We start from the raw sequence: 14661 nt of genomic DNA, 5'->3' as shown, positions 1-14661 counted from the left end.
ATCATTGAAATCATTTTATATAGTGTAAATTAAAATATTCTTAATAAATGCAGAAATAAAAGATTGATACTATTCCACAAATATAAGTCATTTTTAAATATTTTTTCGGCATGAGTGACTGAAATATGTGACTTTTTATCTGAACGAGCTGTTTGATAGACAACTTAGTGCACATATATATGTTTATTTGTTTATGTACATATATAATTTATACCTTCTTAGTTCCTCGTTGAGTGTGAGCTGAGCTGAGCTGAGTTGAGTGTGTGCTCACCGAGAGTGAGGTCGTGCTATAAGTGCGAAAGTGATCTGTGAAGTATCTTATTTTTATATTAGTTATAATGCCAAGCTATAACCAATCGCAATATTGTTTAGCTTCGCTTCCGATCCATCTATTAATAAACGCGTAATTTATTAGGTACCTAGTTCTGGGCGACCGTTCGATAATTACAAATGTTACGTACAACAATGATTATTCAATGCGAGACCATTATTCTTTTTATAGACGTGTGTTTCGAAGCTTATGAAAAAATGGTTTAAAGAGCTGTTATATTGTATTAATTAACGGGGTTCTGAAATGTTTTGTTTAATTAAACATTTGTTCATGTTATTATCTAGCGGGTCTTTGTTAAAACATTTTTTATATATTCACAATTTTTTTTTATGAATGGTAAAATATCTCGCTACGCTGGTTAATAACGCGCGTCATTCAAACACGCAAAAATATTAATAACGAATTAATCGATGAGCGTTCATAACAATCGTAGCACCGTCGCAGACACGATTTTTTTGCTTTTGACGTGAATTTTTGACTTCTGAGAAGTGATAATTGTTTTTGCGCCCTCTTATTGACCAAAATTTGGTTTGAATATACTTTGACAAGCACTCTTATATTAGAAGTTGGTAGTAATATCAGTAAGGATAGCTATCATATTTTTAAAACATAGTGCAATATCGAAATGCAGACAAACTATGGAGAAATATGCGAGATGTGACGTCTGTCTGTATTTATTCCTCCGCTTATTTCTTCGTGAGAGATGAGTTGGCTTAGTTTGTATTTTATACTTGACCTACTGAAGTTTATTTATTATTACTATATTTATTTTTAGATCATTAGGTTAGGTTTGGGTTTGAACAGCAAATGAACGTTTCGCAACTGTCAAATTGAGTGTCAAATCTGTGCCTATCAGTTAAATTATATTTTCGCTAGTAGAAGTTTATATCTACTGGTGAAAATGTATTTGGACTTCACTAGTGAAAAAATAACTTAACTGAAAAATACACATTAACTGTAACATTTATACATTGAATGTAAATAAATAATGATAAGTATGTAAATGTATATATTTCTACGCAAAAAAACTCACTTTCACTAGTGAAAATATATATCGACTGGTAAAAATGAATTCTGATTTGATTTTACTGAAATGACATATTCAAAAAAAATATTTTCGGGATAGATTCGAGACTGTTAATAATCCGAGAATTTTTGGTTTATAAGCAGGGATGTCATTTCATACGTCATTCATTTTATAAGGGGGGGGGCAAAAGTTGGCCATCCAGTAGTCTTTTTTTTAATATTTCATTTTAATTAAGATAAATAGTATTTCATCAAATGAAATGCATTTTTCTGACCAAATTAAGGAGAGAGGGGGAAATGCCTTTATACCATTGAGGAAATGAGAGAAGTTAAATGTTCCTTGTGGTCCGTGATCATCTAACTAATGTCAATGATTTGGGGTAGAATCAGACTCTTTTTTATTGTCTAATTCACATTTTACTAGGCTTGTTGACAGTCATTATATGGAATGTCTAATTCAAGGATGCTTGGTATTTGTTCGAACTGCATTATTTTGCATTTGATACCCACTTTATCCACGGTTTTTAAGAAAATCTTTTTGTTGATGATGCAAATGCTTAAGTGAGTGTGAGTCTTTAGTGACTAATTTCGTCACAACAAATGTAAATGGTCCTGACAATAAAACTAAAAAAAATTATAACTCGTAAAGTGCTAAAATGTTTTTTAATGTTAAGGGTCCTTAAATAATTTCATCAGTTTGCCAACCATTGTCCTATGCTAATAATTATTTCAATGTTTCAGGAACTCATGGAGAAGTCAAAGCGTAAGAAATGGAAAGTTTGGTTGGGAGCTATCACACTTTTCTTCATTATCATCATCCTGGTTGCGGCTGCAATCGTTTTACTATCGGGTACAAGCGACGAAGAAAATAATGAACGGCCAACTCCGATTCCTCTCAAAAGTGTATTGAACGGCACATTACAACCGAATAGGTTCAATGCTACGTGGATATCTGGTATGGGTTTAGCTTAACTTATTATAATATATTACTTGTTATATTATCTATAATTACGATTTATTTACAGATGATCAATTGCTTTACTTAAGCGAAGACAATGACCTGAAGTTATATGACGCGAAAAATAAAAGGCACATTGTTTTGATAGGCAAAAATAATCCTGTAAGTAAATCATTAGGATAGTTAATTTTTAACTACATAGTAATCTAATGCGTTTTTAATTTTTTTAATAGCTCTCACAAATCTCGTTCGACCATCAAATATCAGCCGATCAAAAGTTTTTATTGTTTGCTTATAATTATAGAAAGGTTGGTTTTTTTTTTATATGGAACGTGTATTTAATACTGTTATGATGTGTTAATTAATTTATTATTAATTTATATTTAGCATTACAGGCATAGCTATTCAGCCATGTATATGATTATAGACATAGAGACGTCTGAACATGTCAATGTTCATACTGATAAAGATGCGTATTTGGAATTAGTGATTTGGGGACCCCAAAACAATTCTCTTATATATGTCAAAAACAACAATATATATTACAAGTCATCAGCAATAGCAGTATATCAACAGTTGACGTTCGATGGATTACCTGGAGTTGTGTATAATGGAGTGCCAGATTGGGTTTATGAAGGTTTGTTATATAAAGAAATATATCTTTTGTAATTACATATGTTTTATCAACAGTCAAACATCAATCTGCAATAAATATAAAAAAATAAGTTATTTAAATAAAAATATAAATTAAATGCTAGTATTGTACACATTGAAAAGTTTTATAGGAGGCTTTATAAAATTAGTATTAATTAATTAAAAATTATAAATACTTGTTAAGATTATCACTTTATAATTAAATTATTTTGTATATATATAAGTAAAAATATATTGATAAAAAAAGTTAAGAATAAAAACTTGGTTTAGTCAAGCGTAAAACCATCGTTCAAAATATGTACTGTAAAGACTTAGATGAGAATAAATTATTTTTTAATATAAATGATAATAAACCTATCCATATGATTCTGAATATAATCTATTCTATAAAATACTTCTTAAGTCATCAGCAAAATAATAAGCAAAGATTAAATCCATGATAATATAAGTTATTAAATAATTTCAGAGGAAATTCTAACATCAAATAGAGCAATTTGGTTCTCCGGAGATGGCTCACATCTCGTCTACGCCAAATTTAATGATAGTCTCACTAAAGCCATGACGATACCGTATTATGGAAATCCTGGAAGTATTGAATATCAATACGTTAAAGCTTTCTCCGTGAAGTATCCGAAGGTATGTTATTCCTAATATAATTCAATTGTAGTGATTCATCATTATATATCCACTTTTCTTGTACTAGGTAGGCACCGAAAATCCAGAAATTTCATTGTTCAAAGTTGCACTCACCGATTCAGTTTCGACGACTACTGAATTAGAAATTCCTGATAAGTTGGATCTGTAAGTATTGTAAAATAAGCCAGCTTAGGGCAATGTTTCATGAATATCATAATAAGTAATTAACATTAATAAGACATTTACATTCATAAAAAAATAATATTATAGTGTTGAATAATCAATGGAGATAAATGCATTTTTATAATTTTTTCATTTAAAAAGGTTAAAATCCATGAAATATTTATGATAGTAAGATTTAACAGATATTAATTAAAACCTTCAACACTAACCAGCAAAAAATAAAATTCAAGGTTTTATACAAACATACAAATAAATAAGTATATTTTCGAGGGTCAATGAGAGCTAATGATCAAATGATGAATAATTCCAGCAATAATTAAAAAAAAAATATTTATCTTATGGATAAATAAATTTAATAGAAAATGATAAAAAAATCCTAATTGATTTTTTTAAATTTGCTTTTGGTCATGGTAACATTTGTATATATTTGTCTTAAAAATATTGATTTCACTAAACTTGTCGCATATTGCTAAAACTAAAATGAAAATAATCGAGATAACAACCAGTGGTGTCATGAAAATAATTAAACTACATGAAGAAATGGCCGGCCAGCATTATCTGAGTTTAATACAAAATTTTCATTGACAATTCTGAATTTGAAGTAATGTATCTACATATAACTCTATAATGATTGTTTTTAAGATAATTGGATATTCATTAGATTTTAGTTAACATATATATTTATTAAACAATAAAAAGGATGTCTCACATATAATCATTTATCCGTTTTTTATTAATCATGATTTCAATTTGCCTTACAGGCCCATTTTGGCGTCAGTATCATTCGCTAACAGCTCAGGAGTAGCCGTGATTTGGACAAATAGAATACAAAATGAATTTATCATTACTATGTGCGATGAGATATGTAAAGAAGTAAGTTATAAATTATTGATAACAATTTTAAAACGCAATTTTATTCTTAAATTTTAATTTAATATTCCAGATATACAGTTATAAAGAGAAGCACGGGTGGGTCGATATGCTGCGTCCCTTGATCTTCAACTCTAAAGGCAACGCTTCTTTTGCAATATTACCAAAGGTGAGATTGTGAGGATACAATAACTTTAAAAGTAATTTCAGTCTCTCAGCATAGCCGCGGTCTACCGAGCGGATTGCGTGAACTTGATTTCTAGTTTAATAGTGTCGTTTAAACTTCTTTTCTCGAGGAAAGGTTAGCGGTTTTCTTGGCTATCTGGCCATTTTAATGGTGCTTCGAAGAACCAGTGAAAGATCAATGTCAACCTTTAAATGGCCTACTTTTAAATTACAAAAAATACCATTTAATAGGTTTGCCGTTCCAGGACCAGTCGCTATGACTATCGGACGATATTTCTGGCGCAAGAGGCGCTGCTGATTCGCCTCAGCCGTTGGCCAAAACAATTATGTTGGCCATGTTTCTAATAAATCAGAATAAGTGTCTTAGGCAATTCATTCGATATCTCTATACCTAAAACTTTTCTCGCAAACCGTCAATATACTACCTGTCTCTCATATACAGTTAAAAATATGTATCTACTAGTAAAAATGTATTTGAACTTCACTAGTAAAAATACACATTCACTGTAACATTTATACATCACATGTAAATAAATAATGTTAATTATGTAAATGTATATATTACTACATATGGAAAAGTTGAAGTCATATAATTTTACTAGCACCAGTTAGATAAATTATATTTTCACTAGTTAAAATAAATTTTTAATTAAAAAAAATAAAAGTAAAAAAAAATCACTAGTGAATATGTATTTTGTTATGATTTCACTGAAATGACGTATTTTAAGTTTCCAATTATATTGTATTCTTTAACGTTTGACCATAGGTATGTATTTTGTTTAATTACTTTCATTTGCCATCACATATAGCTGTTCTCATGACATTGTGATGTAAAATTAGAAAAGCATTCATTTTACAAGGAAATTTCTGACACCTTCAGCGACTGTCTTTTAGTTTATTTATTGTCATTATAAAAGACAATGAATTGAAGCAGTTTGTAGCACAAAGACAAATCACTAAAAAATAAAAGGATCATAGAAATAAACATGTTTTTACTTTTTAAATTAAAAAAAATTATTATATATTTCAGGCAATCGATAATGATTCTTGGAGACAGATTGTTTTATTCAAAGAAACCAACGAAGATCTTTGGGATACAGAGTTTATCACCAATAGTAAAAATAACGTTATCGAATTGGTGTATTATGATGAAAGCTTGCAGAAAATGTAAAAATTACTTTGTTTGTATTTTATAATATTTGGTAATATAATTTATAATTCATAATGCTTACAGATGGTTTATGGCTACGAGTGTCAATGATTCTGCCTATCAACATTTGTACACTGCAACCTTGGATGGACAAATAGATTGCTTTACGTGCAAAATCAAACATTCCTCCGGAAGTGAATGTTTATATAATGAAGTGTCAATGAGCAAAGATGGATCTTATCTAAGCGTCTCTTGTATGGGACCCCAAATACCAGAAATATATTTATATACAAAGGTTTTTTATTATCATTTGTTTATTGCATTTTAAATAATAGTGTAGCTTCACACGTGCCGGATGGATTCGCCTGACACCGGGCCGGCGCCGTGTAGTGAGGATGATGTTGTATGGGCTAGTACTTACTTTTGGTTGGGAAGAAACCGGCCAGAGACCGGCCACGTGTGAAGGGTTTAAAAACGGCGCCGGCCCGGTGCCGGGTGAATTCATCCAGCACGTTTGAAATTACACTAAGCGAGATAATCAAGATTTTTGTTATATTATACAACCATAAAACTATTTTTAAATTTATTTTAGAACGGAGAGAAACTATTAAATTGGGACTTGAATGAACAGATAACCGAACAATTAAAAGATATTAGTTTACCAGTCATAAAAAGAATGACGGTTCAAGTGGCACCGAAACCGTTGCCTCCAGCTCAAGTTTTACTCATGACTCCGATGAACGCAGACCTCTCAGGAAATCTGAAATATCCTATGCTTGTCAATGTGTAAGCTAATAAAATTTGATACTATAATCCATAAAAAATGATCGCAATAATGAATTGTTGAACGATAGGTATGCTGGTCCTGATTCAGCACAAGTACTGGAAAAATGGAGTTTAGATTGGGGTGCATCTTTAGTGACTAGATATAATATAATAATTGCTCTCATAGACGGTAGAGGATCAAGCTTGAAAGGAAACAATAATTTGTTTGCGGGTTACAGACAGTTGGGCAGCGTTGAAATCGACGATCAAATAAACGTTACAAGGTTAGTATGTAGATTGAATAATTTTAAGCTGATGTTGATATTATTGGTTATCAGTTCATACATTCGCGAGTATTTAAACCTTGCATATGCTTAGAATAATATTTTTTAATAGATTATTTGATCCACTAACACATTGTACATACATTTTTGTTGTTCCTCTTGTGACACTAACTTAATTTTGACTAAGATAGAAACATTCATTAAGTTAACTTTTATCATATTCAGCAACTATCATTTTCACTTATTAAATGTTATGGCGAATTTTGAATTTGGAAATAAACACATTCTTGCCTTTAAATGTTGGTATTGTCGGGATCACATATAATTGTTGCATTAAAATTTGTTGGCAATAAATTTCGACGTAATTTTAAGGCAATAACTAACGATAATTTAAAAATAAACATGCTAACTGGCATTATTTTTTCGAATGTTGAAAACAATGATTCCGGGCCTCATGACAAAAATGGTATTTTTTATATTTTTTAACATCTGCTCGTTTCCGAACGTTCCGAATTTTAGTGCTTTTGACGTGAATTTTTGCCTTATGAGAAGTGATAATTGTTTTTGCGCTCTCCTATTGACCAAAATTCGGTTTGAAAATACTTTGATCAGCTCTCTTATATTAGAGGTGCATACCAATATCGATAAGGATAGCGATCATATTTTTAAAACATAGTGTAATATCGAAATGCAAGATGCAATGTCTGTCTGTACTTATTCTTTTACTTATTTCCCCCTGATAGATGAGTTGGCTTAGTTTGTATTTTGGTCTTGATCTAATAAAAGTTCTAAAACTATAATTTTAGAACTTTCATTAGGTTAGATTTGGGTTTGAACAGCAAATGGACGTTTCACAACTGTCAAATTTAGCTTCATAGACATTTTAGAACAGCATATTAGCATCTATCAGTTAAATTATATATTCGCTAGTAGAAATATGGATCTACTGGTGACTTTACTAGTGAAAATATAACTTTACCAAAAAATAAACATTCACTGCAACATTAATACATCAGATGTAAATAAATAATGATAAGTATGTAACTACACATATAGAAAAGTTGAAATCATATAATTTTACTAGCACCTGAAAGATAATTTATATTTTTACTGGAAAAAATATATATCTACTGGTGAAAATGTATTCTGATATGATTTTACTGAAATGACATATTTTAAAAAATATTTTCGGGATAGATTTGAGACTACTTTTTCTAGATTTTCTTTTAGGAATAATCACATGGAACATAATGTATTATTTATTTATTTTGCTGCATTAAATTCAGTTGTCAAATTACTGATAGTACAATCTATACATTACATTTATATAATTTTGCTGGTGCTGATGTTGATTTTTCGTTATTTCTTTGCTTCTTCCTTAGATATATGATCTGAAATTTCAGATCAAATACCTTAATTTACTGCTACTAATTTACATTTGTTGAATATTTCCTCTCATGTCTAATATTTTTTAAACGTTCAAAAAGCAATGAAGTCAACAATAATTCGCAAACAAATTTTAACACAAACGTAGCCGCATTAAAAACTGCAATCTGTCCCTTAGAATAATAATGTTTTTTGTGAAAGTACTACCTGGAAAGTGGGTACTTTTGAAGGCAATGTTCCGTTCCTTTTATTTCTTGTATGTATAAAAAGGACTGAAAGAATTTATACCTGAAATACATCAGTACATACATCTCAAACAGCTGTAGCTTAGTTCAGATTCATTATTTGAGGTCGGTTTTTCTTTTTTTATACATATATTATTGCTATAATTTTTGTCCAGAGTCAAGCCCCTCAAGGAGAATGGGCCCCGGGAATTATTCCGCTCTCGGCAAGCCTGCATATAACGACACTCAGTTGAGCTACGATTGCTAAAAATTGGTTTCAAAGATTTAGAGATTAGCATAGAAGTATAGAGTATGTATCGTGTTTTGAATATCTTTTTGAATTTGACAACATAGTTGTTCAGATTTAAAAAAAGATTAAATTCATCTTTAGGTAACAGGAAATATATTTAATCTTAGAAAGTGGGTGCCGCTACTCAGTAATGAATAAGCATCTGCACTTCTTTTTAAACATAGAGATTACTTCACGTCAAAAGTGTGATTCATTGTTCACATTATTTTTTACTTATAAAAATCTCAAAAAGACTGATTTACTAGTTAAGAATGTTTATTTAATAGCTTAATATTATTTCAATAGGCGTTTACAACAGAACTTAAAATACATTGATGCCAATCGTACTTGTATATGGGGCTGGTCTTATGGAGGATATGCGTCAGCTCTAGCTCTTGCACGAGGAGAAGGCACCTTCAAATGTGCCATATCTGTCGCTCCAGTAACTGACTGGTTATATTATGGTAATATAGCACTAATTTTATGATTGCTTATTATTTGGCTTTAAATCTGATTTATCATTTTAGATTCAATGTACACAGAGAGGTACATGGGTTTGCCGATTCTCGAAGACAATTTATTAGGCTATCAAAAATCTCAGTTGAACACAATAAAAAATGTGAATTTATTATATTTTCAATAAGTATATTTTGCTGTATAATGAATAATATAATCTGATTGATTCTTATTTTCAGACATTGGCTATTGGCACTAAGAAGTTTATGTTGGTTCATGGAACAATGGATGATAATGTACACTTTCAACAATCCATGATGTTATCGAGAATGCTGCAATTAAATGATGTACTATTTACACAATTGGTAATTATTATATGATTTTTGTTGAAGATAATTTAGTTATTAATTTATAAGCAATTTATTGAAAGTATTTTCATTCATTTTCATAAGAATGAGAGTCCATGATATAGTTTGTAAGTCAATGTTTATTGTTAAATTTCATATCTTCTGAAGAAAATGAAAATTACTACACTGAAAATAATATTTAGTTACATTGTGTTGTCAATATAAGATTCAAAATAGTTGCCTCTATTGGTTAAGTAACAAGAAAAGAGTCCAATTAATAGTTTATGGTGCTGTGGTGATTACTGCAAGAAAAAGCGTTTGTGGAAAAATATATAACGATTTATTGATTTACAACCTGTAAACCATGTTTTGTAAATTATGTATAAAACAATAATTTTTATGTAATAAATTAATCTATTTTTTTATGACAGAGTTATCCTGATGAAGATCATGGACTGACTGGCGTTAAAAAACATTTTTATCACTCTATTGAACAGTTCCTACAAACGAATCTCATTACTGACGATTAAACAGTTATTTTTGTATGTAAAACAGATACAATAATCAGTATTGATTTGTGTGCCAAAATGAAGAGTTACACTGACTTTTTCCATTCATATAATACATGAATATAGATGTGTGTACCGTATAATATTAATGTTTGTTAATCATACATTTTAAACTCTTTAAATTGTAAATACGGCGAAATGCATATTATATAATTAATGTAATAAATATTTAATTTATCAATGTTGTGAAAAGGTATGATGTTTATCGATGTTATAATGTATTATTAATTTGTACATATTTGCCATTGAATTCTGAATGTATATATCTTTTATATTTAATCTATCAGTGCCAGATATAAATTATTTTACATATGCTATAAAATCACTATAAGTTTTATGTAACTAAGAATAGTTTTTATTAATTATATTTTATGATCCGGCACCGAATAAGTTAAAACGTGCCAGTAATGTTTCGTCCAAGATAAAATATTTATATCACATCAAAACCTATTTAAATCTATGTTAATTTCATCACAAATTATTATTTAATAAATTATGTTAAGTAGTTTATAACCAGTAATTGGTCAATTTTAGAGGAGACTGATTTGTTTGTCTTTTTATTTACACAATGTACATTATTTTAAATTTCTCTCCAATTTTCAAAAATAATTTTAGTCAAATAGGAAAATCGTTACAATTTTACATGTTACCTGATTTCCTCAAAACATCCATTTTTTTGTAAAATTAATTGTGTTTTAAAGAACATAACAAAAAAAAAACAATGTTCTTTGTTCTGCGTTGTTTTGCATTTTAGTAAATTATATGAAGTTTTAATCCAATTTTATTCACTGTGCCGTACAGAAATTCAATGTTCATAATTAACATCACATTGACTTGTGTGGGTGTTATTAAATTATAATTATTTATAATAATTACATGGTTCAATGTTTACGATAATATTTTATGTAAAATAAATATATTATTTAATGCATGATTGACTATATTAGTCAAAAAATGTGAATTTATGTTGTGATGTAAATATAAAGCAGAATAAATGTAATAAAATAATTAAATTTATGCCTAATATTTTATTAATCATATTTAATCTGTCCTTGTGTATTTTTTTTTTTAAATTAGTAATAAATTCTAATTGTTTTAAAAATATACTACTAGCCATTCATGAAAACTATTAAAGAAATATTTTTTCTACACTAATATTAGTTAATTATTTTTATTTATGGTAATATTTTTCCTACAAAAAATGTTTATTAAATTAAAAAAATATAGTAGAGCATACCTAAAAGTTTTGCAGTATAGCACATATAGTATTACAGCTTCTAAAAGCTATCGCCGAAAACATCTTTGTGTCTGGCAAGTTCGTTAAAAAGCTGTATGGCTCGTATAAAGGTAGCGTGTAAAAAATTAAGGTTTAAACAATAATTTAAATGTTTCGTTGGTCCCTCGGAGCCCTAATAAAACGAAATTCAATGTCGCATGCAAGAAGAACGCTAACTCCTCAAGGGGAGAAGTTAACTGACAGCTCATCAGATCTTATAGCTAGAGATTTTCACACCTTAAGACTGTTTAAAGAGACGGTGGAAGTGAAAAAGTATTTAGGGCACCGTATGAGTGGTGGAGCTGCGTACTAAGCAAAAGATTTTCTTTAAAAAGATATCAATGCAATTTTTCTTAGGCGTAAAACTTATATTCAACATTATGGAAATTACTTTATAATACCATATGATTTGAGGTTTTAATTAGACTCTCCATCATACATCAAACAGAGCTCTAAAAGAGCATTAAGATAACGTTTCAGACCTCAGGCGAGTGACATACAGATATACCAACTATAATAATAAGTTATGCATGTGAAATATTAATATTTTATGGATTAAATAAATAATTCGAGTTAATAGCTTAATGTTTATTAAAAAATCGTCTAAAACAATCCAATATTTAAAACGAAATCAGTCACATTCATATAACTATTGAATAAAATAAGTTTCAGCTTATATGTCTGGCTTTCTTGGCATATCATTCTTCAAATCTGCTACAATATATGAAAATCCTGCCCATAAGGCTGCAGCCTTATCCATATCATCAGAATTTAAAACGTTAATTCTATCGGCTTCAGAGTGATGGTACCAAAAATATTTTTTATTGTCATTATATAATCCACCGCCAGGAATACCTTTTTCGACCCACGCCGCTACGTCTGATTCAGGCCCATCGTACACAGCTTGTGTTGTATTGATAGACGCAAATAATTTAAGAATCTCTTGTACGATACATCTTCCAGTTTCGATTCCTTGATAACTTATACCAAAAGGTTTAAAAACTCCAATATCAGACTCCATCACAAAGTTTAAAAAGTGATCGGAGTCTTTATGTCTCTTTTGATATTCTCGAGAGCCAATCAAGCCTAGCTCTTCAGCAGTCCAAAATATAGTTCTTAACGTTCTTCTCGGTCTAAGTCCCAATTTCTTTAATGCGATTGGTGCCATTAAAGAAATGAAACTACCACCTCCGTCGTCCATTGCACCATCTCCAACGTCCCAACTATCTATATGTCCAGATATGAGCACGATACTCTTTTTATTCTCATATCCTTCAATCTCAGCTATCGTATTCCTTGAAGTAGCTTCCGTTAAGGAATTAGGCATTACAATTCTTAAAGTGATATCCTTTCCTCTCTTTTGTAACCTCCATAATAAATCGGCATCTTCGTGTGTTATGGCAGCTATCGGTATCTTCTTTATACCTTCTTCATAAGTCATCATTCCGGTGTGTGGCGTTGCATGCGAGTATGGCGTTACAGATCTGATTAAAGCAGCAACAGCTCCTTTTTTAGCAGCCTTCGAAGCTCCTTTTGATCTATATTTAACCGTCACACCATACTTTACAAAATCCTCATCGTAAACAACAATCTTTCCTTCTACTTTGCAATCAGGTAATTTATCCAGTTCTTCAAAACTTTTAACTACTATAGCTTGAGCTACGATACCTTCATCGGTGGTGTTAGTGCTATAGCCCAAGCCGAGCATTGCTAGTTTTTTGAGACGAGGCGTGAGCATCATTGCGTATTCCTCTCCTCTATTCCAATATGGAGCCTAAAATATATCATAAAACGCAATATCTTAAGGTGTGATATCATTTATAATATATAATATAGTATTACCAAAACATCTTCTGTATGAACATTCTCCAAGCCATTTGATGTTGTCATATTAATCATATGATCGATAGCATTTTCAAGATTTTTAGTACCTACGATTCGATTTCCAAACGTATCCACAAACTCTTCCAATCTAAGATAGTTTCATTAAAGAATTATGTCTTTTAAATATGTCAATAAAGTTAAGATGAAATAATAATAATGCTATTAATAATTCTTATCAGGATAAGGTTAAAAAGTTAGATGAACTATACAGTAGTATATAACTTTATCAATATAGTTTAACTTACTGTCTGTATGTTTCACCTTTAAACGGCCCTTTAATGAAATAATCTATGATAGTATCCGTAACATTAGCATAACTAGCTATTTCATCTTTAATGCTATTCGGAAGATAGCAAAGAGCTTCAACGTTTATTTCTTCATAAGTAGTTACTGTAGTAGTGCAATAAACATTTGGTACGCTAGTTAGCATAAAAACCAATACTGTAGATAGCATTTTTGAGTGCCTGTAACAAAGGGTTGTACTTTATTTTCGACATTGCGATGTTAAATATACAATTATTGATGACGATGACCCGAAATTTATAACCAATTGTTTTGAACAGCTAATCAAATAAATGTTGAATGTTTATTGTATATTTATAGCTATTTGCAAAGAGTATCACAATGTCAAACTGTCAGATTAATTTACGTTTTAATTTTATATGCTCAAATGCACAAAAATAAATATGTATGTATCTACTTATATAGTAATGTGTATGAAGCAATTAATTGCTATGAAATTAAATAAATAATATATATTATATTATATAGATGATTTTATCCATGTAGCTTACGATACATAACGGAGAAGAGTATACTTAAAGTGTCGCACGTCATTCATGATAACCGGTTGGTGCTTAACTAGCAATTGCTAGTAACTTTTTTATATTCAATGACCCCTAACAAACTTCTAGTGTTGTCATGCATTGCAAACAATTTAAAATCAATTAAATCAATCCAATGTATCAATAATTATTTCAAGTATAAAAATTTGATAGTATATTTGGAAAAATAATACTCTTCATTTTTAATTTTATGTTGCTATAAGATAAGCTGTATTAATAAATATAGTGAATAAGTTATATTATATTATTAAAAATACAAATAATGAATATAAATATATCCAATTCCCAAACTAGTTTGATTTGTGTGTTGTTAAAATATTTATTTAGGGTTATGATTTTTGT

At 29.7% G+C, this 14661-nt stretch overlaps 2 protein-coding genes across 7 annotated transcripts in view; one reads left to right on the top strand and one right to left on the bottom strand.

Moving 5' to 3' along the window:
• The window catches only part of LOC148227103 (venom dipeptidyl peptidase 4-like), a 45226-nt gene extending 33895 nt beyond the window's left edge, over window positions 1-11331 (top strand). For 4 of the 5 annotated variants that reach the window (XM_088201108.1, XM_088201107.1, XM_088201105.1 and 1 more), the window contains 16 exons: window positions 2099-2312; window positions 2383-2477; window positions 2549-2623; window positions 2703-2952; window positions 3436-3605; window positions 3673-3770; window positions 4550-4661; window positions 4732-4827; window positions 5875-6011; window positions 6079-6289; window positions 6587-6780; window positions 6849-7043; window positions 9249-9406; window positions 9470-9561; window positions 9638-9763; window positions 10177-11331. In XM_088201108.1, the coding sequence (XP_088057234.1) occupies window positions 2105-2312; window positions 2383-2477; window positions 2549-2623; window positions 2703-2952; window positions 3436-3605; window positions 3673-3770; window positions 4550-4661; window positions 4732-4827; window positions 5875-6011; window positions 6079-6289; window positions 6587-6780; window positions 6849-7043; window positions 9249-9406; window positions 9470-9561; window positions 9638-9763; window positions 10177-10275 (2316 nt within the window). In that variant the 5' untranslated portion in view covers window positions 2099-2104 and the 3' untranslated portion in view covers window positions 10276-11331. Of the gene's footprint in view, window positions 1-231; window positions 309-2098; window positions 2313-2382; window positions 2478-2548; window positions 2624-2702; window positions 2953-3435; window positions 3606-3672; window positions 3771-4549; window positions 4662-4731; window positions 4828-5874; window positions 6012-6078; window positions 6290-6586; window positions 6781-6848; window positions 7044-9248; window positions 9407-9469; window positions 9562-9637; window positions 9764-10176 lie in introns of those variants that run through there. The other variant, XM_088201106.1, reaches the window with a different exon arrangement.
• An 832-nt stretch (window positions 11332-12163) lies between these two features.
• Window positions 12164-14337, bottom strand: LOC148227102 (carboxypeptidase Q-like). Of its 2 annotated transcripts, none has more exons than XM_088202578.1 (4): window positions 14269-14337; window positions 13720-13938; window positions 13433-13562; window positions 12164-13364 (listed from the first exon to the last, which is right to left on the bottom strand). In XM_088202578.1, exons 1-4 carry the CDS (start codon window positions 14313-14315, stop codon window positions 12264-12266), a joined length of 1497 nt encoding a protein of 498 aa, XP_088058704.1. In that variant the 5' UTR covers window positions 14316-14337; the 3' UTR covers window positions 12164-12263. The 2 variants fall into 2 exon arrangements, with proteins under 2 accessions (XP_088058704.1, XP_088058706.1); XM_088202580.1 differs by having other exon boundaries at window positions 14293-14337.
• Between the last annotated feature and the right edge of the window lie 324 nt (window positions 14338-14661).

This window comes from Plectrocnemia conspersa, unplaced genomic scaffold (assembly GCF_051122295.1).
Source record: "Plectrocnemia conspersa isolate PC_06_02 unplaced genomic scaffold, ASM5112229v1 ptg000013l, whole genome shotgun sequence".
NCBI classification, from domain to species: domain Eukaryota; kingdom Metazoa; phylum Arthropoda; class Insecta; order Trichoptera; family Polycentropodidae; genus Plectrocnemia; species Plectrocnemia conspersa.
The sequence above is the reverse complement of the archived record's forward strand: the minus strand, read 5'-3'. Positions and strand labels throughout refer to the sequence as shown.

Bases quoted from the DNA above. Each gene is read 5' to 3' on its own strand.
- LOC148227102 (XM_088202578.1), bottom strand. From the start codon at position 14,315: ATGAATGACGTGCGACACTTTAAGTATACTCTTCTCCGTTATGTATC. The intron at 13,939-14,268 runs GTAAGCTACATG...CCTTTGTTACAG, and splicing joins ACTCTTCTCCGTTATGTATC to GCACTCAAAAATGCTATCTA. The intron at 13,563-13,719 runs GTAAGTTAAACT...AAACTATCTTAG, and splicing joins AAAGGTGAAACATACAGACA to ATTGGAAGAGTTTGTGGATA.